Source organism: Pelobates fuscus, chromosome 8 (assembly GCF_036172605.1).
Source record: "Pelobates fuscus isolate aPelFus1 chromosome 8, aPelFus1.pri, whole genome shotgun sequence".
Taxonomy (NCBI): Eukaryota; Metazoa; Chordata; class Amphibia; order Anura; family Pelobatidae; genus Pelobates; species Pelobates fuscus.
Window position 1 is genome coordinate 92,839,312 of NC_086324.1, and position 24,723 is coordinate 92,864,034.

The 24,723-nt window shown below is 40.3% G+C and overlaps 1 protein-coding gene across 1 annotated transcript in view; it reads right to left on the minus strand.

The window, feature by feature from the left end:
• SLC39A10 (solute carrier family 39 member 10) overlaps window positions 1-24,723 on the minus strand; it is a 71,475-nt gene that overhangs the window by 31,388 nt on the left and 15,364 nt on the right. The window contains exons 2-3 of the mRNA XM_063430169.1: window positions 3,755-4,782; window positions 1,559-1,739 (exon numbers count right to left, since the gene is read on the minus strand). Of these exons, the coding sequence (XP_063286239.1) occupies window positions 1,559-1,739; window positions 3,755-4,771 (1,198 nt within the window). The 5' untranslated portion in view covers window positions 4,772-4,782. The remainder of the gene's footprint in view (window positions 1-1,558; window positions 1,740-3,754; window positions 4,783-24,723) is intronic.

Genomic DNA, 24,723 nt, shown 5'->3' on the forward strand with positions numbered 1-24,723 from the left:
GATTACAAGTTTGACATTATATATATAAAATTTACAAGTAAAACAGAAATGAAACTGTATATAAAATACTGGAAGACCAGATGATTAAAGGGTTTTTCCAAGCACCATAACCACTTTGGTGATTTAAAGTGTCACAATGCCTGGAGACTGTATGTGTAGCGTTTCGCTATGAAAAGTTCCACATACTGAGTATAACCACTTTGCCGGTAATTGAGTCCGGCAGAGTCATTGGGACTTTATTTGCAAGCCTAGAACAAGAGTCCCAGACTGCCTAATGTCAATTCTGTGCACAGAATGTCACTGAAAGTGCCCAGCTGACAATCTCAGCCAATGAATGCCCAGCGGGATCAGCAGAAGCCTGATGTGCATTATATATATCTGGAAAGCGAACTCTCTACACTAAAAACGCAAACTAACCCTAATCCATCACCGCATGGCGGCAGTGGAAGACCGCAGGAGATGGAAGAATGAAGGTTCGGGGTCTTGCAGACTTGATTGCACTGACCTCACCTTTTCCAGAGACTTCTGACTAATCTATTCTAAGCTAAGCAGGGTAAAAACTAGAATCCTAGATGTATGCTACAGACTGACCGTACCACAAGCAGGCGACACAGGTATAAGCAGAAATGTGATCATTCGCTTCCAGCATGGCCCAGACAGACAAGCATTTATTGCGGAAGATCACAGCAAAACTCTGTTCCACTGTGAGGAGCACACCCAGGCATTCTATCCCAACCTCTCTAGAGCCAGAATGGACTGGCGGAGGTCCCTGAAACCTTTAACATCAGAACTTGCCAACCTACAAATGGGGCACCCAGAGATGTCTTGTGATACCCAGTGTATCTGGGACGTTTAGGGTCCATGAGGCCTCAGAAGGGACCAGTACGCTTCAAAAGCTGAGGCTATCTACCGCCACGAAGGATCCACAACCACTGGAGCACCAGCCAAAGCCGAGAAATTGCAACCCTGCTGAAGTTCGTCAATTTGTCCCTGACGCACAGTGAGGAAGCACTGCGTCCATGGCCATCACTTGAGGACTCACGGCCATTACACAAGCTTTTCCCTTGATTAGTTTGTTTAGTTTACTTTGAACTTTATGTACATTTTTTTTTTTAACTACTGACACATATGCACCCTGATGAGCAACGTTAGAGACGCTATTCAATTTGAATTTAATACCTCCTGCTGGCTTAGTGGATTTAACTCCCCATAACCTCCTCACTCCCACCCACTTCAAAACACCCCCATCTCTCATTTGATCTAGCACAGTGGGCAATAGCCTCTTGGCAGTCTTATCTAAACTCACTTTCTGACAGACGCTTCATAGTAAGCGGCACATGGCCTTAACTGCCCCTTTGCAGCCCTTGATTTTGTTTAATAGGGTACGAGGCTCAGCCCAGTCCTGGTTAGAACAAATATTTTCTTACATATTTCATTTCAGATAGATGATTTTAAATATCCATGGAATATGCAATACACTACATTTTGAGCAACTTCCTTTCAGCATTTTTTGTATTCATTTAAGTATTTTCTGGGTAGTCCACAATGATATACTTACCAGATAGTTCACTTTTGGGTATATCCATGTTTTCCATTTCCATCTCTGCAAGATGCTTTATGCAAAACCTACTATCAATTTGATATAACAGAGCTGGACATAGAAAAGCAAACTGGTCAGGGGAAATTGGAGAGTTGGTGTTTAACCCATAATAACGTAGCAGCTGTGTGACATTCAAACACTGAAAATAAATAAAGAAAAACAAAATTATTTTAGATATTTACCACAAAATGTCACCAAATTGCTAGGATTAGCTTATCTAACAACTCCATATAGATTCTAAATGAGCAGCATTACTGGGACACACTAAGGACCATAACCAGCTCTATATGATGGTTATGGTATAAAGGGTTTGTGGCCCTCTGGGTTTACCTCTAAGGTGTATAGTTAAACATGTAGATGATAATGTATTACTGAAATACTATAAACTATGACATTTTAATGTCACCCATTTATGAATTATTGAAAAGATTTACAATGATTAAGTATAAACAGCAAATCTTGCTTCAAAAGCGCTGTCTAGACTATTTGGAAAGTGATAATTTACAGGACAGATTAAAATAAACCAATTATAAGGATTCATATTTCACCTCTTAATCAATGCCTTAAAGAACTGAAAAGGTACACTAAAACATTAAAAATGAATGCCAATCCAGCTAAGATCCGTATTTCTAGGCACTGGAAGTCAGAATATCCCCTACGATTTCAGAGTGGATAGTGGAGGTCAACAAGATTAATATGATTGAGTCTTTAGTTGCATCTTCTCGGGGTCAGGGCAACATGTGTGTTTCATTGGGAGTAATTCTTAGAACTTCTTCCCTTCTCCCTCTCCTACAAACCCCCCAGGGTGTGCCTTCATAGTGGCAGTGCAGGTGGCATGTCCCTGCAATTAGCACTCTTTCATTAGCATTGTGACTTCTATATTGATATAGGGTCCTTTGGCCAGTTCTTCTTCCTCAATGCCATTTCTTACTCTTCCCCTATAGGCTTACCCGCCCTCCGCCCCACCTTTATGACTGCTTAACAGATATGATTCGATGTGTAACTGTTATACAACAGTTGATTGTAGTCTATCACTACTCCTCGAGAAATATTGCTACTTCTTGTTCTATATGTCAGTCATTAAAAGGTATTCAAGTGTATTAAAAGTAGTTATCTTAATTATTTTGTGGTCACGTGACTGATATCTGACTGCGAAATTTGAATTAGCTCATGCTATATAAATGGTTTGTTTACAGGAATCTGTAACACTTTGACAAAGTCCTGTTAATTGGTGAAACGCATCACTGTTATACTACTACCCTTTGTTTTATTGTTTTTATTACTCATATATACCATTTAATAAAAGGTATACATTTTTAATATCCCTGGACCATTCTGTTTTCCAGATATCTGGACTTCAAATATCTGGATATCCTTGCTGGTAATGTACCACATATACTTTGTGGATTGAGCAAAACTGTTCTTTGGCTCTACATTTGTGAGAACATTTTCATTTAGTTTGCACCCTACTGAATTACAGTGAGCACTAGATATTTTATTTCTGTTATTATTCATATATCAAATAGGCGAGGACTTCAGCCATTATTTTACCTAAGATTGGGGATTATACCACTCGACTATTTACTGGGAGCCACTAGAAGACTCCTTTAATTGAGAGTGTATTACCAGACATACTACACTATATTGGTGTCTATGATGTTTCTTCTTTCATAACTTCTGGATCAACTTTTACTGTACCAAGAGATATAGCACACATCCTCAGGCGGGGATTATACTGCGCAAGTGCACAGAAGTAAAGCTAACTGATCTCTTTCCCTGCAAGCATAGCTTTTGCTATATTTATCATCAATACCCTATGCATTTCTCCATTGTCCCTTCCTCTCATTGCATATTGCCTACACCTGAGGATACCCCGAGGCGCTACTCCCTTCTTTACGTATGTACATCCTACTTTTGAAAGGAATAGAGAGATACCAGTTTAGGTTGCTCGAGTTGCTTTAAATCCCACCATCAAAACAACTCAAGGACTAGAAACCTACCATTCACAACTCTTGATCACATCTATGATTTTAAGGCATCAGCGCTTAACACAAGCACAAACCCAAAGATGTGCTCTCAGAGGAGCTCATAGAAGCATGTATTTCCTTTCAAACAGAATTCACAATAAGACAAGTTAATGAAATGCTCACAGACCTCATCATGTGTATGCACATCTTCACTGTGCTCCTTGTGTTTTTCAGATGATACAATGTCATAGTTTTTCACAGTTACATGGTCATCATGAGGAGCCTCTCTTTTCCTTGTGCTTCTTCCTCTGTTCTCTGGCACTAGACTATCTTCTGGTTCATGATCAGCATGATTGCTATTCTCATGTTCCTGAAGAGAAGGAATATCAAAAATATTATCTGCTTTGTGAACGTGGTTGTGCTCATCATGAGCATGCTCAGAGCCAAACTCTGATGTAGAATCTACAGAAGTCTCAGTATTTTTTGTTCCTTTTCGCCTCTTCTTGTGTTTATGAGGTTTTCTTGCTGTCTGATCATGTGTTGTATTTGCATCTGCCAAAGGTTCATGATTATGTCCTCCGTGTTCCACATGTCCAACTGTACCGTTGTGAGAATGATGGCTGCCATTATGAGAATGATGGGTCCCATCATGAATATGATGATGTGAATGATTATGGGAATCCTTAGGATTTCGCTGTATTAATACATCTACATTTTTATTTTCACATTTGTCATGGTCTTTTGTAGCAGTAGGGCTTTTTGTATCATTAACTGCATCCATGTGAGCATGATCATGAAAGTGTTTTTTTTCTTGTACATCTAAAGCATCCAAATGTGATACATGGTCATGCCCAATGTCTTCATGGCCTATTTCAACTACTTTTACCTCTCCAAGACCCAAACTATCCAAGAGTTTTTCCAACCCATAAAAAGACAACCTTCCATTTTCACCATAACGGTGGAAAAGTTTTTCAATATAGTATTTTTGTTCATGCTCAGCATCAGCCCCTGATGAAGACTTGCTAGTAGATAACTCCATAGCTGCATTCCAAAGGTACGACTCCTCTGAGATTTGATAGTCATTGCGATTGTGTACGTTTTCCTCTGTGTGATCGTGCACATCTTCATGGCAATGGTTACAATGATGAAAAACAAATGTAAATAAACAAAAGAAGCAGAATTTTGTGTGACTATGAACCTTCATTTCTATTTGACCTAAACAGAAAAGAAAAAAAAATAATTAGCAAAGTCAGATTTTTAACAATCGATTCAACTTTATAATCAAATCAGTGAAATTGTTTTTTTTTGCCCATTTGTAATCTAAGGGAAAATAAATAAAATTCAACACAAGACATGTCTGTAGACTTATACGTCTATTTGTTAGTGAAAAATATGAATCCCGACTTTTAAAATGAAAACTTCAAGAGGCACACAATGCACACCTACTATGGCTCAAGGTAATTGATATAAAGCAAAGAGTATGTGTGCTATCTTTCAGTTCTATTGTATCTTTTCTATCAGCACTGGCAAGAGAAACAACACTGCAAACAAGATATACCCATTAAAATGGGCCTTATCTAAAGCTAGTAGTTTAGAGATATGCTGAAACTGTCTTTTTTATACAAATGGGTGATCAGACAAGAGAGAAAAATTTTTGTAAAAATTTATTTTTGCCTTTCTTTCTATACCTTTAGCACAATATATCCTATTGTAGAAGGGTATAAAGCATTTATCATTAAAAAAAAAAAAAAAAAAGAATGGAAACATGTCATGCTGTGCATGACCCCTAGGTCACAGATCCTTTCTGGATGCCTGCATTTCAAAGTGGCTAGTAAATATAACAAAGTGTGTAAAATTTCTAAAGGCATACAGACTCAATTACTGGTGGATGGTTATACTTTGTCTTTTATATAATGCGAATATATAGATATTTATTCTTAAAATATGTATGCCACCGATAATAAACGTATTAACGTATTGGCAATTTATTAAAGGCAAAGTAAATCAATGTTTTTTTTTGTTGTTTTTTTTTATTTTATTTGAACACCTGAAGTCCACTGGATTGCATTTGTGAAAAGGGCAATCACCAATTGCGAGTTTGGACTAACAAAAAGTGGGACCTTACAATTGTTTAGTTCCACAAAACAGGGTGGACTTAAAAATAATAACAAAAGACTTACAGCAATTTTTTTTATACAATGAAATCAAAGAGTTGAATACCCTTTGAGGAATAACAGGTTTAGGGTTGGAGTAATCCTTTAACTAGAATTCTCATGCATAAACACTGCACGGTTCAAAAATGGCAGGACTCCTTACAATGGGAGATAAGGAGTCAAACCAGTGGTTATGGTTCTTTGAGTGTTCCATTAAACTGAGACAGGCTTGTTTATTTTGCCATTATGGATGTAAAGAGGCAGCCTTTAAACCCTTCCCGCCGTTACGACGTACCATGCCGTCACGCATTAAATGGGCTTTAAAGCCGTTGCGACGGCATGGTACGCCGTAACGGCTTGCAGCCCCAGGAGGTGAGATTTACTTACCTCCGCCCCAATCCTCTTCTGGAGGGCTGCCTGACAGCCCAGGCAGCCCCCCTCCGGCAAATGAGGCCCCCGGGGGCCATGTGATCGCTCTCAAAGAGCGATCACATGGCCCCCTATAGCTGGCTATGGATCTGCCAGCAGGGGGACTGTCTAAAATATCATACAGTCCCCCTGCTGGTAGGAGGTGTAGAAAAAATAAAATAAACAGGTTTAAAAATAAATTAAATATATTTTAATATATATATAATATGTATATATATTATACATATAATATATATATATATATACATATTATATATATATGTAACGTCATACAAAGTGTATTTTAATATTAATATAAGTACCGTATTTATCGGCGTATAACACGCACTTTTTTCCCCTGAAAATAGGGGGAAAATCGTGGGTGCGTGTTATACGCCGATATACCATATTTACTTACCTGTCCTGAAGCGTGGGCCGGCTTCACAGCGCGCACCGCGGTACAGGAACTTTAATTTCAGGTTCCGGTTTCCGGCGGGACTGAAAGGAAGTGTGCACAATAGTGTGCACACTTCCTTTCAGTCCCGCCGGAAACCGGAACCTTAAATTAAAGTTCCTGTACCGCGGTGCGCGCTGTGAAGCCGGCCCACGCTTCAGGACAGGTAAGTAATTATGGGAGGGGAGGAAAGTACACGAGGGGAGGGGAGGGGGAGGAAAGTACACGAGGGGAGGGGAGGGGGAGGAAAGTACACGAGGGGAGGGGAGGGGGAGGAAAGTACACTATGGGAGGGGAGGGGGAGGAAAGTACACTATGGGAGGGGAGGGGGAGGAAAGTACACTATGGGAGGGGAGGGGGAGGAAAGTACACTATGGGAGGGGAGGGGGAGGAAAGTACACTATGGGAGGGGAGAGGGGGAAGTACACTATGGGAGGGGAGAGGGGGAGGAAAGTACACTATGGGAGGGGAGGGGAGGGGGAGGAAAGTACACTATGGGAGGGGGAGGAAAGTACACTATGGGAGGGGAGGGGAGGGGGAGGAAAGTACACTATGGGAGGGGGAGGAAAGTACACTATGGGAGGGGGAGGAAAGTACACTATGGGAGGGGAGGGGAGGGGAGGGGGAGGAAAGTACACTATGGGAGGGGAGGGGGAGGAAAGTACACTATGGGAGGGGGGGAAGTACACTATGGGAGGGGAGGGGGGGAAAGTACACTATGGGAGGGGAGGGGGGGAAATACACTATGGGAGGGGAGGGGGGGAAATACTATGGGAGGGGAGGGGGGGAATACTATGGGAGGGGAGGGGGGGAATACTATGGGAGGGGAGGGGGGGAATACTATGGGAGGGGAGGGGGGGAATACTATGGGAGGGGAGGGGGGGAATACTATGGGAGGGGAGGGGGGGAATACTATGGGAGGGGAGGGGGGGAATACTATGGGAGGGGAGGGGGGGAATACTATGGGAGGGGAGGGGGGAGAATACTATGGGAGGGGAGGGGGGAGAATACTATGGGAGGGAAGGGGGGAGAATACTATGGGGGGGAAGGGGGGAGAATACTATGGGGGGGAGGGGGGAGAATACTATGGGAGGGGAGGGGGGGGGAGAATACTATAGGAGGGAAGGGGGGAGATTACTATGGGAGGGGAGGGGGGGAGAATACTATGGGAGGGGAGGGGGGGAGAATACTATGGGAGGGGAGGGGGGAGAATACTATGGGAGGGGAGGGGGGAGAATACTATGGGAGGGGAGGGGGGAGAATACTATGGGAGGGGAGGGGGGAGAATACTATAGGAGGGAAGGGGGGAGATTACTATAGGAGGGGAGGGGGGAGATTACTATGGGAGGGGAGGGGGGAGAATACTATGGGAGGGGAGGGGGGAGAATACTATGGGAGGGGGAGAATACTATGGGATGAGGGGGGAACACTATGGGATGAGGGGGGAACACTATGGGATGAGGGGGAATACTATGGGATGAGGGGGAATACTATGGGATGAGGGGGGGGAATACTATGGGAGGGGGGGAAATTTCCTGGAATTTCTTTCTAAAAATGAGGTGCGTGTTATACGCCGGTGCGTGTTATACGCCGATAAATACGGTACATATATTAATATTAAAATACACTTAGAATGACGTTACATATATAATGTGTATATATATATATATAATAGATGTACATATTATATATAAATACGTATAATTAAAATAATAAATAAAATAAAATAAATAAAATATTAAAACAAAATTTAATATAAATTATATATGCATATGTAATTTCATTCTAACTGTATTTTGTTATTAATATATATATAGGTAACAAAATACACTTAGAATGACATTCTATATATAGCTATCTATATATAAAATACAAATAACCGCAAATAAAATATATATATATATATATATATATATATATATATATATATATATAGATAAATACATATAGATAAATACATATAATTACATAAAAGATTACATTAGTATACACGTAGAATTTAAATACCTATAAATGCATATATATTAGAATTCTACGTGTATATTTAAATAATCTTTTAACGTAATTATGTGATTTGATTAATTAAAATTTGATTGACATGCCTGACAACACAGGGAGAAAGTGCAGAGAATTTAATTCGCAAGCACTATATTTGACCCTGTAACTCTCCAAGACACCATGAAACCTGTACATAGGGGGTACTGTTTTACTCGGGAGACTTCGCTGAACTCAAATATTAGTGTTTCAAACTGGTAAATTGTATTACAACAATGAAATTTTAAGTAAAAGTGACGTTTTTCGCATTTTTTACAAGCAAACTGCACTTTTATGGTCTATATTATTGTTGTAATATGTTTTACGGTTTTAAAACACTAATATTTGTGTTTAGTGAAGTCTCCCGAGAATAACAGTACCCCCCATGTACAGGTTTTATGGTGTTTTGGAAAGTTAGATAGTCACATATAAGGCTTGCATTTCATTTTTTTCACATTGAAATTTGCCAGATTGGTTATGTTGCCTTTGAGAGCGTATGGTAGCCTAGGAATGAGAATTACCCCCATGGTGGCATACCATTTGCAAAAGTAGACAACCCGAGGTATTGCAAGTGGGGTATGTCCAGTCTTTCTTAGTAGCCACTTAGTCACAAACACTGGCCAAATATTCGTTTTTTGCTTTTTTCACACAAAAACAAATATGAACGCTAACTTTGGCCAGTGTTTGTGACCAAGTGGCTACTAAAAAAGACTAAACATACCCCACTTTCAATACCTTGGCTTGTCTACTTTTTCAAATGCTATGCCATTATGGGGGGTAATTCTCATTCCTGGGCTACCACACCGTCTCAAAGGTAACATTACTAATCTGCAAAATTTCAATTTGAAAATGGAATGCTCTATATTTGACCCTGTAACTTTACAAAACAACATAAAACCTGTTAATGGGGGGTACTGTTGTACTCGTGAGACATCGCTGATTACAAATATAACAGTTAAAATGTCAGACGGAAATGCAAATTTAAAAAAAAAAAAAAAAATCTTATTTTCTCACATTTTTTTTTAATTTTATTCATAATAAATTATGTTCCATATATGAATAGTTAGTGATAGATTAAAGCCCTGTTTCTCCTGAACAAAATGATATATAATAAGTGTGGGTGCATATAATTTGAAAGAGGGGAACTACGGGTGAACAGACATATAGCGCAAATTCCAGTTTTTGTTTACGTTTTGATCAGAACGTGCACTATTGACTCCGTCCTGAAGGGGTTAAATTGCAAAATAGTGATAAAGCCAGCAGTCATAATCAAAATATCCCTCCAATATGCCACAGACTATATAGGTATACTGGCTCCTCCATCACCATCAGTACTGTAGTAGTAATCCAACCAAAATACACTTCTGCATGCCCATGTAACATCAGAAGGCGCTTGCTATTTCTAGGTGAGCAACAAAGATGCTCCCAGTTATACAGGTCTGCAGAGTTCCGGGGTTTCCACAATTCTCAGTGGTGTTTTTTGTATTTTTTTTTTTTTAAACATTTATTTAGATTAAATTTATTCTGGCCAAAATAACCAAATGCAATAGCCTACTTTGGAACATTACGAAAATAAATTAATACCACCTTAGTTATGTTGTATATAAAATATGCATTTCCAAATAATAATAAAAAAAATAAAAATAAAAAAAATTAAGCATTTAGTATTAGAGTGTAAAAAAAAAAAAGGGGGGGGGGACAAAAAACATGAATATTGGGTTGCCTCAAACATACCTGAGCTTCACAGATTTACAAGACAGCCATAAGAATATTTTTTAAACTCAAGAGTATGAAACACATGCCTTTGCACTGGAGATTAGGATTCACAGAAGGGGAGCAACATAGCAACTATACAAAAAATGGAGAGCATATTAAAAATATATATTTTTAACCAATTGAGCAACCATTGTCACTATATTCAAAGTATCACAGAATATGTAAATTCCATTTTCTACTCAGCCACTACAATTCACAGGCACCTACTAAAATGAACAGAATACACCAAACATTTAAGCTTAAACAAAAACACATTTAAAAAAAAAAAAGATCATAAAAAATAAAGATCCAACAAAATGACACAGATATAAAGTTTTTCGCATGGAAAATGCACTACTAACTACAAATATATATTTCACCAAGTTAACCTTCAAGCAAGAATAAATGGGGGTAAAAAAAAACAAAAAAAACACATACAACACTTGACAATGTTCCAAGCATAGAACCAAACATTAGCAAACAAAATAACTCCTATTCCTTTAGCTATAATTTAGATATAGATACTGCATAAGATACCCGAGCAATGAACATCTCTCTCTCTCTGGCTTGTTTTGTTTTTATTTTTTTTCCCCCATCAAAAATAAAAGATCAAAAGTTCTAAATCTTCTATTAAAACAAACCTATAAAATAAACTGACCTTTAATGGCAAGATCCAGTCACAAAAATAAATAAATCTTACTTTCCAGGGAGTAAAATAACATTTTCTAGAAAATGCAACTCAATTTCTAAATACTGTTAAAGTATTGCAGCTTTTTAATAGGTCAGTTGTTGGGGGCAGGACATGCATTAACACACAAAACATAAATAAGGGAAATACAAAGAAGCTATTAAGATTTACAAAAATATTTTTTAAGACATACAAACATCTGACTATCTAAAAAGTAACTTTGCATGTGATATCAGCAACCTTGGAGGCAAATATTTCTTAATCTGTGATCATACTACCTTCACTGGACCGAAAAAAGGATGGCAGTGGGGAAAGGAACATTTTTCTGTTGCCATACATAAGATTTAAAGCCAGTTTTATGAATGGGGAGTCACTCATTGGCAGACTACTCTTAGCCAATCAGAAGCACTGCTGCCAGTTTCAACGAGAGCCTTAAGGTTTGAAGATTTTTGAGGAATCGGAATGACAAAGAGGCAGGAACACAGACTTTGGGGTTAAACAGTTTTAATCCCTTACGGTGAACCATCGCCAGGGATCTCTTGGCACCATAACAACTTCATTTCAATGATTGTCTTTAAAGGAACAATTTTTTATTATATTTTAAGATACCGTTATCATTTAGCGCCATTACTGTGCTCAGAAAAGAAGTCCAACCAGGAGAGTGGGGGAAAAAAATTACATATATTCCATCTCATGTACTACCACATAATATGGCAGAGACACCTATGAGGTCACCATCTGGACTTGATCTAAAAACTGCAATGGGCAGGATAAGAAGAAAAAATTAGTAGAGCAGCTATTAGAAGTGAGAGATAAAGAATATAGAGAAGAGGCGGATAAAGCAAAATAAAACATCAAAGGAAAGCAACATGAAAGAGGGAACCCTGCTGGTCATTTTGCAGGTAATACACTTATGCTGTCCTTTTGCTCTTCCATTTGTGGTGCTCAACAAATCTAAAGCACAAGGACATCGTGGTGATGCAGAAATTGGACCTGGTTCCTACAAATGCATTTACCTGCACCAAACAGGTTGAAAGACTATGGGAAGAATAGGTGATGGTATACAGCTATAACATCAGTCTCCCATAGGTGAAAATATCTGACCAATGCATTTTTTTCCCTGTGGCAATGATGTCAGCTTTGGGGCAATGTCAGAAACGGACTATCAAAAAAAAATATATATATAGTGAGAAAGTCTACAATAGTATTTGTAGAATTAGTTACGGTTTTCTTATTAGAAAAGGACTTTAAGTGCAAGCTTATGGAGGTATGATATGGTCAGTGTTCAAACCATATGTAGAGCCAGCACTGGTAATATACTTTTTGTGAACTTATGGAGGGCCTTGAAAGTTGCATGCTGTACGTTGGATGAAAGTTCTTAAATATTTTGCCTGGATCCAATACAGAGAGTGAACTCAGAGTTGCCTCTCCCAAGAACCATCTTGCCTAGATATCCTTCCCAGTATGTCTCACTGGGGTCTGTGGTAAGGTTGACTCAGTTTGGTTCGACTGGGTTAGAAGAAATCCTTCGGATAAGGCTGAGCCCTCATCGAAGTTGTATTTTCAACTTAAGATAAGCTTTTTGGTTCAAGCTAGTTCTATCTTCTGGAATCAAACTGCCCTAATTGCTTTGGGATAGCAGCTGGCAAAACCTATGAAAGATACGTTTGATATAACTTTTAAAAGCAATTTCTAAAACCTTTCTAGAGACTTTACTATGTTGTCGGCAGCAGGTACGATCGGTGGGGTCCCGTTTGGTTCTGAGAGCCTGGGTGCATTGTGTCACTTGTCTTTGGAGTGTCTATTATATTATTGTATTACGGTAGTGGGGCGGCATTTGTAGGTAGCCCATATTTGATGGGCAGTGTGACTTAGTTTCCCAATTCTCGTTTGGTACCACATCATCTCATATTCTAGTGTGGCAGTCACCATTGTATTATTTCTGTGATGGCTGGTAGGGTAGGAGACTTCCAGTTTTTAGCTATTAACGTGAAAGTTGAAGGGAGTACTAAGTATATTATCTTTTGAATAGGTCTGGGTATGTTCGGTGGAAGTGATTTTAATAAGAAGATCTCTATCGTGCGTTCTATTCCAGGGCCTGTCGCTGCTTGTGTCAAAGTCGCCACTGCCTTCCAGAGGTTAGTTACCTCTGGGCATGTCCACCACATATGGAGCCTTGTTCCTATGGCCGTGGGTGAGTGGCATCTTCAGCATCTGTTGCTGACAGGGTAGATTTTAGCCAATTTTTTGAGAGAGGATACCGATAATCTGTGAACTTTCAGGTCTATAGCTTACCGATATTCTGTACATTTTCAGTTTTTACAATTTCTAAACAAATCTACTGTCAACTGAATAGGTTTATTGAATTTTAACTGGTAAATGCACAAAATATACACGCCAGTCAGATTTTTACGTTTTCAAGACTATTAAGTGTACCTCTCCCTGTCCCTTCCCTCTCCTTATCTCTCTTGTAGCGTTGACGAGCAGAGCGGTCCGCGGTACAGAAGCTGTGCGCTTTCTTCCCGACGGTCACTCGATTGTTGCGCCCCCATAGCCGGTGCGCTGGCCGGCCCTTCTGCGCTGGGCCACTGCCGCCTAGGGATCGACCGCTATTGATTTTTTAGAGCAGATACCGATAATCTGAACTTTCAGGCCGATAACCAATAATTTACCGATATTCTGTACATTTACCATTTTGAAAAAAATAAACTATTTCTACAAAAATCTACTGTTAACTGAACAGGTTTATTATTATTATAAATTTTTATTTTTCTCAAATCCTTTTTTTTTTATTAAAGGTAAATGCACAAAATATACATGCCAGTCACATTACATTAATGCATGTAATGTGTGTGTGGGGGGACGGACATTTTTATTGTACTTTGTTTGTTTTTGTCCCCTCTCCCTTCTTCCTACTTGGCTAGGGAGGGGGGGATATGGCATTCCCTGGTGGTCCGGTGGCATGGAATGTGCAGTGGGGCCGGCAGCAAGCTCTTACTTACCTTTCCAGCAGCTCCCTTCAGCTCCCGTTTAAATCTCGTGGCCTGCTTGAGGCGCGGAGCGTTGCCATGGTAACAGGGGTGCTGAAGGGAGCTGCTGGGAAGTTTTAAGAGCTTGCTGTGGGCCCTCCAGGCTTGTCATGGGCCCGGCGGTCCTGGTCTGCATTATCGGTATCTCAATAGGCCGATACCAATATTGCCGAAAATACAGAATATTGGCCGATAATATCGGCCAAACCGATAATCAGTCAACCACTACTGCCGCCTCTCACATTATGGGGCAATATCGGTATCAATAGTGGCCGATAGCGATATTTGCCAAAATCCGGAATATCAGCAAAACCAATAATCTGTCTATCCCAAACATGTACCACCTGTACAGAATTCGAGAGGCCTCCATATGCGAAGCACATGTGGTAAGGCCTTTCTGCACTGTGAAGATTTGGTTCCATTCATCCAAAGTTAGTTTGTGACCCAAGTCCGTTTGCCAGTATCTCATGAACCCCCAGGACAGCTCTGATTTGTGAGTAGTTATGTGTTTATAGCATATTGATACGGTTTTTCTAGGTGGGGTCATATTCAGACACATCTTCTCAAAGGGAGTTAGCCAGACATTTACACTTGGCATTTGCTACGGTGTGTACTAGGAGTGTTTTCAATTGTAGATACAGGAATGTTCGTGTGTGTGGTAGTGCGTGTGTCTCTTGTAGTTTTTCGAATAAAGCTGATGTATGCGAGTTATGCCATGTTGGTGTGATTTTAAGTTAATGTATCATTGTAGATATACAGCGAGTGTATAGGCGTTGCTAGGGACCATAGTTGTGCGTTAGTAACCAAGCCTTGGTCCTCATTCCAAGATTGAAATAGTAAGTGGGTGATTAATAGGTAATTAATTAACATGCTAGATGATGCTTTTCAATGAAACAAAAGGCAGTAATAAAACGTATTAAAGAGCAGATGTATGAAAAAAGGAGTCTTTAGTAGTCCCTCTGCTTTTCGTTCTAAAAGGCATGATTTTTAGTTGTTTTAATGCGATATTGCAGGAACTCTGCTTGCCTGCAACCGTCCAGCTTGGACCGCCAAGCTGGACGGTTGCAGGCAAGCAGAGTTCCTGCAATATCGCATTAAAACAACTAAAAATCATGCCTTTAAAACGAAAAGCAGAGGGACTGCTGGAACCAGGGAGAGGCTGGATCAACGAGCTACAGTCCCCTGGAGTAGAAATCCTCGCTAACCTACCTGAGGCCTTCTCCGGCAGTGAGTGGGGCGGATGGCTGCTGCCCCACTACCCTACAATACAGCACCCAGCATGGGGCACAAATCTGACCCAGCTTCAATTTATTATACAGCTACTTATACAATCGACTGTCTATAATTGTCATTAATATAAGATGTGCCTGTTCATCTTGTGCCCCGCATGTCGAGCGTGGGAAATGCTGGAGGACTGCTCTTGGGGCACCTCCTACCTGCCTGTACTACACACAAGCACAACAAAAAAAAAAAAAAAAAAAAAAAAGGAGTCTGCCACATTGTGTTTGAGCGGAGATGGCACCTATGTCAGCATGGTCCCCAGTGTGTACCCTCAGGCAGCCAGGTTTTCCTTGCCCCATCATACAATGCCTCTGTGGGGAGGCTGCTGAGCTCCCAGCAATAGGCGTCTGAGTGCCACATGGCCAGCCAGCAGGGAGGTTCGCCATCTTGAGGGTCTATAAGGATTAAAGTCCCATAATCTTGGGCCTTGGTCTTGCTCCCTTTGCTATAAACTCTGCTCTCTGCCTCCCTGGTCTCAGCTGAGCAGTAACCCCAAGGTTCCTCACTAACTGCCACTTCAAGAGGGATCTCGCCAGTCAGGCTGGGTGCATAGGATCTCCGAACACAGAGTGGGTTTAGGCAGGTAAATGTGTTGAGTCACAGACACAAGGATGTGCGTTTTGGGTATTGGCTTACTCTGCTTCTTTCCTGCCAGGTATGCCCTGAATTTGTCAAAGATTAGGTCCAGCCGGGCTAGAGAAACTGCAATGTGGGCCTCAGCTGTGATACTGCCTGCACTCGCTGCCATTTTAAGAGCCACGCGGTGCCACTGAGTAACGGTAGATGCTTGGTATAGCGATGGGTAACCTCCTGGGACCAGGATAACCCTCACCGGTCCAAAGGGGGGAAGGTGGGAGGAGAGGAGGAGGGCAGATGTCCGCTGTAGTTAGCAGGAGTCAGCGCCCCTCTGCCGCATGATGCACTTGTAGGCTGCAAAAAATTAGAAGGCTGGCAATCCGGACCAGAACGGTTTTGATACTGGTGTCTATCGGTACACCAAGGTCCGCTCTATGTAGCCTGTGGTATTCTGCAGTTTAATCTGCAGCCTGACTGGGAAAAAAGACAGCATGCAACCTCTCAGCTAGCCAGTCAGGCCCCGCGGCCCTCTCTTGGCAATTTTAATGGCAAAAAAGGTAAGGTAATCGCCCCTCCAATCGCACCTGAATGCCTTTTTCAGTCTAGTCTCTAAATCTGCATGTTAATCCCCATTACTTGGGTTTTGGCAACATTTAATGTGTTGTACAATTGTTTGCTATATACTAGTATTTCATGTTTGAGGTTTAGGAGTGAAACTACGGGTTGTGTGAGCGTCCGTAAAATATCGTCCGCAAACAAATTAAGTTTATAGTCCCATCCATTTATAGATAGCAGATGGATGTTTGGGTTTCATCTAATTGCTTCGACTAGCAGGTCCAAGACTAGTACATACAGGAGTGGTGACAGGGGACAACGCTGGCGGGTAATGGGAAAGGGATTGGAGCAGAATCCTGCTTTTAGGACCGTGGATGTAGGGCCTTGTATAGGGCTTCTATCGAAGCAATAAAATTAGGGGTAAAACCAAACTTGGATAGAACAGTTCAGAGGAATTGCCAATTAAGTCTGTCAAACGCTTTTTCAATATCCAGGGAAAGTAATGTTCCTTCTTGTTTTGAATTGTTAAGGATGTGGTATATGTTTAGTACTTTTTGGGTATTGTCTGGGCCCTGTCTACCAGCCACGAACCACACTTGGTCAGTGTTGATAAGGTTGGGAAATATGGACTTCAGTCTGTCGGCATATATCTTTGCATATCATTTCGCATCCGTGTTTCACAGTGAGATTGGACGGAAGTTTTGGCATATGTTAGGGGGTTTCCCTGGTTTCGGGGGTGTAATTACCTGAGCTGAGAGGAATTCTTCAGGCAAGGAGTCCACCAGGGTTGCCGCATTAAAAGTTTTAGAAAAGTATGGAACAATTGTAGATTTGGAAGTGGAGTAGTAGACATTAGTTAAGCCATCTGGCCCAGGGGCCTTCCTTTTGGGCATGGTTTTGACGTGTCTCGTAATTTCCTCATCCGTTATAGGGTCAATTAATTGTGTTGTGTTAATTGTTGCTCGTTGTATGTCATGTAGGTATGTGGCAATTGAGGCCTGTGTCGGTTGTGTGAGGTCTGTATTATCCTTTAGGTTGTATAGTGTGCTAGAATAGCTCACATATTCATTGCCCATTTGTTTTGGTTCGTAGTTTGTTTGCCCCATTTTGGATTGAAGTTACGGGATCCTAGTCTGCGCCTGGCGGTCTCAGTTTTTGTGCTAGTATTTTAGTGGCTTTGTTACCTAATACAAAATAGGTAGCTTTCAGTTTTTTTAAGCGCATAACTAGCTTTGTGGATTTTATATTATTGATAAACATTTGGGTTTCTTGTATTTTATCCTGAATAGTGGTAGCTGGAAAGGTTTAGTTCACCCTGTGTACATTTTGCAGAGATGCAAGATTTTGCATAAGGGAAGAATGGTGTTTTTGTTTGCTGTAAGAGGCTCTTCTAATCAACAGGCCTCTGATTACCAGCTTGTGGGCCATCCACAGGGTCACCGAGTCCATGTCTGTTGTGTTCGTTTCGAAATATTTGGTCAGCTCTGATTGCAATGAGCAGGTAAATGGAGGATCGTGAAGGAGGCTTTTTTTTATTGGTAGTGATCTGACAGATATAGCTTAAGTGGGTTGTGGTCCGACCATGTGAATGTGCGTGTATCGCAGGACCCAACCATTTAAGTGTGCGCTTTTCATAAGGAATCCGTAGATTCTGGAGTAACTGTTGTGCACTTGTAAGTAGTGGGTGTATTTTCTATTATTCAGCTGTAGTGTGTGGCATATGCCAGAGACCAAATTTAGTGAGTGTCTTGAGCATCAAATTACATTGCTTGTGTAATGTTCTCGATCTACTGGTAGATGTTTAGTCTCTGTGCCTCGGTCAAGGAAGTGATTGAAATCTCCACATATGATCATGGTTCCAGTTTGGAAATGAGTTACTTGGTTCCAGAGATTGTGGAGGTAGTTTGGTTGATTTGTACGCGTTTACTAAACTGTATGTGGAGTTGTTAGTGCATACTAAAATTATATCGAAAAAAAAAGCTAGGGGTAGTGCCACAATTTTGATATGTACATTGATCTATACAGTATGTATTATATAACAAATATATAGTTACAAGTCCAAAAGATAATGTAGATATGCACTTATCAAAAGTATTTTTCTATTAAGTGTCTGGGTAATTCCTCAATGGGCGTGGCCGGGTATGTTCGTATGAAGCAGAGGAATAATAAGGTAGTATGTTCTTACATGGGAAAATAAAAGGAAAATGATGATATAATCCTACTCACATTTTAAGGAGCTGTAACGTTAGCAGGATATGTGAAACTGCACAATAAAGTGATAATAGATATTTAGTATAGACGACATTGCCTCTTCCTTGATAAATCAATGTTGGACAAGATGTAAAAGTACTTTTTACAATCAAAAATTAATGTGTTCTAGATTTTTCATATGTAGGTTAGCTCTTCTTTAGTAAACACTGCTTACATTGACAATGCCATAATATCCTTTAAATGAATTGTTCAACTTCAGCTTGTTCCTAACCCTGCAAAGCCCTATGCTCGTGACCAGAAACATGTGATTATCACATAGTTCACTAGGGCATTCACGCATGTCTTATCCCTTTGATTGCTTCACTGACCTTCCTATGTAAGCACAAGTATTTTTCAAATCGCCGAGATGCTTGCATACAAAAACAATGAATCTCTATGTACCTTAAAACTCTCTCTCTCCCCCCTCCCCCCCTCCCCCTCCCCAATAATTTTTTAAATAAAAAAAAAAGAGAAGGATTCCTTGTGACGATAGCTTGGAGCAATTTTAGAATACACACAAAACAAGGCTTATCATATCTGGTAACTATCTAGAATCAGACAGATGATAATGATTGGCATATATCTGAAAACATGTACTCTAATCAAAGGAGATTGTGTAATTGATGCCAACAATTTTAGTAACTATTGTCTAAACTGGTGGTTCCCAGACTTTTTAGGTTCAATGTTCCCTTAATAGTTCAATATTTTTCTAAGGTGCCCCAAGTCAAAACTTCTAGGTTGTATACCTGTATAGTGCTGCGGTATTTACTGGCACTATAGTGTAATGTACAGTGCATTTGAAGGGGTGCTTGTATATAATTTTTGTGTTTTAATACAGTGGTGTGTTTGTATGTAATGTTTGCGTCTGACTGCTTGGATGTATGCACATACACTACCACACACATTCATAGACACCAACATGCACACATAGATACAAACCGACACATACACACACTAACATAAAACACATTCTGACACACACACAGGAGATGCACTCCCTGAGAGACACACACACACACAGGAGATGCACTCCCTGAGAGACACACACACACACACACACACAGGAGATGCACTCCCTGAGACACACACATACACACACACACAGGAGATGCACTCCCTGAGACACACACACACACACACACACACATAGGAGATGCACTCCCTGAGACACACACGTGATATTTTTAATATCTCCAGCCACCCTCCAGTGAGCTTACCTTATGTGTCCAGGAAGGTGCCTTGGACTCCTGGTCTTGCTGCTGCTGCTGGTGGGAGTGAGGGGTCTGGAGCAGCTCTGGAGTGCTCCTCTCCCCTCATGCTGCTGGGAGAAAGGGACAGGCTGTCACCTCCTTCCAGCATGCTGACATTACAGGAGCTCGGTCGCGGTCTTAGAGGATCGCGGCACCTGAACCAGGACCCTGTTCAGCAGTAATGTTCCCCGGTACTATAAAATCACACTCAGCAGCTGATGTGTGCCTGTCGCGGCGCCCCGGCACACAGTTTGGGAACCGCTGGTCTAAACTCTACATTATAATGAAGCACTGTTCAACTCTATTTGAATAATCAGGGGTGTGGAAATTAAAAAAAAAAAAACTACGTGTCCAAGAGACTACAGTGGTAATCAAATTTACTTGCTCGTCTAGTTGTCTTGACACAAAATAATCTCAGAGTAAAAAGTTTGGTGACTTTGTTTAGACCTAGACATTGATATTTACTAAACTGAATTCTCCCAAATAAAATCGGAATCGAAAAACAAAGGCAAAAACAAGTTATGTAACTATAGCTTTTGCCAATCTAATTTTATTTATGAAAATGTTAAGTTTTTTGTATCACCCTCTATCCTCCCATAGTGTTTGTGGTGGGTAGTATAAAGCACTGGCTGTATGTAATGTTGGTGTGTGTTATGCTGAATGCCCCCCCTATGTCAGCTAGTGTTAGATTTAGTGGCCACAGACTGACAGATAAGCTGTATTATTATGCAACACTCGTAGTGAAGCATACAGCCCTTTAAATTACTGATGTTACATGGGAATCTCTCCAGCAGGGTATACTTTCTGGCATAATAAGTCTGAGAAGACCAGTGTGTTTGGAGAAGAACCCGATGTAGACTCCATGCAATCCCCGTGCAGTGCGATAAGCACTGCGCTATGCATGCTTCCCAGCACTTGAATGATAGTGGCTGCAAGGGGCATTTAAATCTTCAAAATGAGATAGTGATGTCTCTGATTCAGAGGTCAGGAAGAGTGACCAATGAATAAGTGCCAAAAAGCCCTAAAGATTACTCTCCCAGAATAGGGAATAACCCTCAAATATTGTAAAAAGAAAAAGAAAAGAAGGGCTAGGGGAAGCCCATGTGGAGAGTAATATTATGAAGGGAAGTCCCTACCTTTTAATAATCCTAAGGGAAAACAATAAGTAATAAAATAGACAGGAGGGTAGTGATAGACCAGTCAGAGGGGAATATATACAGAAGCAGCTGCTCACTATAAATGAAGCCAGCTGATTAGTGTCCTAATTTAAAGGTAGATAGTAATCCCCCCCAGAAATACAAAGCCACTGTGCTGAGGTACTTAGGGACAGTTCACCCTCTACAGGGGCCTCTGTTTGGGCTTAGCATTTTGGGGTTTAATAGTGTCTCTATTTAGAGACTGCTTTTTTCTAAAGTCCTGCTCTATCAAGTTCTCTCAAACTACTCTGAAGCATTTACTGTGATGCTTTGTATTTCTGGGGGGATTACTATCTACCTTTAAATTAGGACACTAATCAGCTGGCTTCATTTATAGTGAGCAGCTGCTTCTGTATATATTCCCCTCTGACTGGTCTATCACTACCCTCCTGTCTATTTTATTACTTATTGTTTTCCCTTAGGATTATTAAAAGGTAGGGACTTCCCTTCATAATATTACTCTCCACATGGGCTTCCCCTAGCCCTTCTTTTCTTTTTCTTTTGGCATTTAAATCTTATTGCGACAACTTGACGGAAATAATTCTTCTCATGCTGCACTTGTAAAATGCAAAGCGCTATCTGATATCAGCAAATAAATCGCTCTACGGGGTCAACAAGGAATTTTATTTGCACTTAGGTTAATAGCCTGAGATGCCTATTGATCTGTAAATACCAAAACTAAACTGAAATTGTACATATACCACGCTCTCAGTAAATCAGAAACAAATAAAGTAATTGCAGTAAGTAGGCAATTAAGAGATATCACTGAATTTTAGGGAAATCATGACACATTTTCATTAAATTTTATTTACTCTGAAAAGGGTTTACTTAAATCAGGTCTAAACACAATAGGGCCAACTTTCACTTACATTTGATTGTTTCTTTTTAAACATGCAACAAGGTAATAGAGTAAAATACAAAACTGAATCTGTGGCACTATAGTATCCTTCTGCTTCCGTGCAAACTTTTTTACACTTATCTGATTCCAGTGCCTAGGTCCCTAGGCATTGGTAGGCTCTCTGCCTTATAAGCAGGCATGGCGAGGGCTATGCGCACGTTAGCCCTTGCCATATGAAAGCATTGACTCAATACTCTGAAACTGGAATGTTTTCACTTGGAGGGTTAAGGGATACTGCACCCAGACCACTTCAATAAGGTGAAGTGGTCTGTGTGTCTGTATTGTCTCTTTAAAGGAACAGTCTAAGCATCTAAATCACGCCATCTCCAAGCACCCTGACCAATTCAGTGTTTTGACGTGGTCATGGTGTTTGGAGTCTGTATGTGCAAAGTTTCAGTATTAAACACTGCACATAAGATAGTTAATATTGATGTTAGTCCACCTCGCGCATGTCATTAGCTGTTCGGGGCTGGAAAACGTCAATATGGTCATTTAATCATTGGCTGAGAGCACTCTCAGCCAGTGATTTACCAGCAGAATCAGCAACCAGCTTCTGCAGAATCCTGATGCTTGTCACCCTGCTTTAAAAGACTTGGCGCCATGCGGCAATTACTGAAAATGGCACCATGGTACTAGCATTATAACAGGATGTAGTGATTACGATGCCTGTTTTAACCCTTTAAGTAATTTGTTCATTAAGGTTGGCCCCTGCACAGTCATGTCACTGATTCTGTAGTACTTTTTTTTTTTTTAAATGCACACTGTGCAGAGCAGAATTTGAAAATATGTTCTTCTCGCTGACATAACCTAACTTTATGTGGATATGTTCTTCTCTTGGGATTTGACTGTCCAGTCATTAACAGCATGGTTTTTGGAACTTGTATAAAAGACATTGATGACTCAAACTGCTTGAGTCCTTCACATCTTCACAGAAAAGAAACCCCATTGCATTTGTGTTATTGATTTCAGTAAAATACTCACATTCCTTATTAAGCAATGAAGGATATGACTTATGGTCTGGTGCGATGTAGCAATAGGTTTTGTATACAGGATTATATATCTATATATATATATATATATATAAACAAAAAAGAAAGAAAGCCTTGCACTCCTACTTACAGTTGTAGTGACCCGGTGCTCGATTGCACTATTCAATATAAGTAAATGATAATCAGCACTCCCAGGTATTTGTAGAAAAACCTCTATTTATTCCAAGTAAATGTCAACGTTTCAGTTCCTCTAGGGAACTTTCATCAGGACAGCTTGCTGTCCTGATGAAAGTTCCCTAGAGGAACTGAAACGTTGACATTTACTTGGAATAAATAGAGGTTTTTCTACAAATACCTGGGAGTGCTGATTATCATTTATATATATATATATATATATATATATATATATATATATATATATATATATATATATATATATATATATATATATATATAATTACTTTCCATGCACTTTTTAAAAAAAGTCAGCAATGACTGAGCAAAAATGTCTATAAAAAGTGATGCGAATAGTCAAGAAAAAAAAAAAATAGTAAGCCTTTGCAAAAGCAGGGGGACATACCTAATCTGTCTTTTGAAGCAAGGAACCCTGCAATTTAAAGGAACATTATAATTACCTGGGTGAGGGAAACTGCAGCATTTACATTACAGGGTTAAGTCCACCTATAATGCCAGTCATACTGAGCCACTATAAGCGCTTCGGCTGCACGGAGTTCGATTTTTAAGCATATTAAGTTCCCAATGAGGAGCATTGGATTGGGCATCGGTGTAGGAGGCCAATGTGCTGTGGTAGGTCTGCTTAGAGAGCTGGACTGCCTGTGGAGGTCTCTTCTGTTCTCCTTGTCACTTAACTCTCTGGGACAGTTGAAATAATTGATTGACAGGGAGGAGAACTGACTATATTTTTCAGTGGGCCACACAAGAAGTAAATAATTGTCTGCTTCTGGTACCCAAATTGTTGTTATTAAACCGACAGGTTACTTGCAGGGAGTGATTGACAAAACAAACGTTCATTATTATTGGATGGTCTCTGGCAATACTGTATTAGCACAGATTTACTTTTGGGATATACTGGTTAAGGACAAGAAGTATTCTCATACAACCACTTCTCACCTGGAGGGCTTTAATTTGGATACTCCTTTGTGGTGAATTTTATTACAAGACACGGAGTCTCGTATTTGCATATCCCTTTCTTTACTGTCCACAATAGCAGCAAAGAACATTAACAGAATTGAAAAGAAAAGGTAGTACATGTCTCACACACAGGCCACACCCCCTTATGTCCAGTATAATACCCTAGTCCGCCTTCCCATTTCCCTCTTTCTTTGCTGCTACCACGTCAGATAAGTACCTTTTTATTATACTCTGATAATACTTAATTTTCTCATTACTATACATTTATAATTTTATTAATCTTTTCCTTACATCCTGCTTTATGTATTTTATGTGACTGAATATTAGTTCTTCGTTGTACTCCCAGGTTCCCAGACCGTGTGGGGTGCCCTCATACTCACTAGGGGCAATCCACATTCCTTGTGAGAAATCCTGACCTTCTCTCACTAGACTTTATACCCGTTTTCTGGTCTCTGTTCAGCGCTTTAGCGCCAATTTCTCCCTGGGTA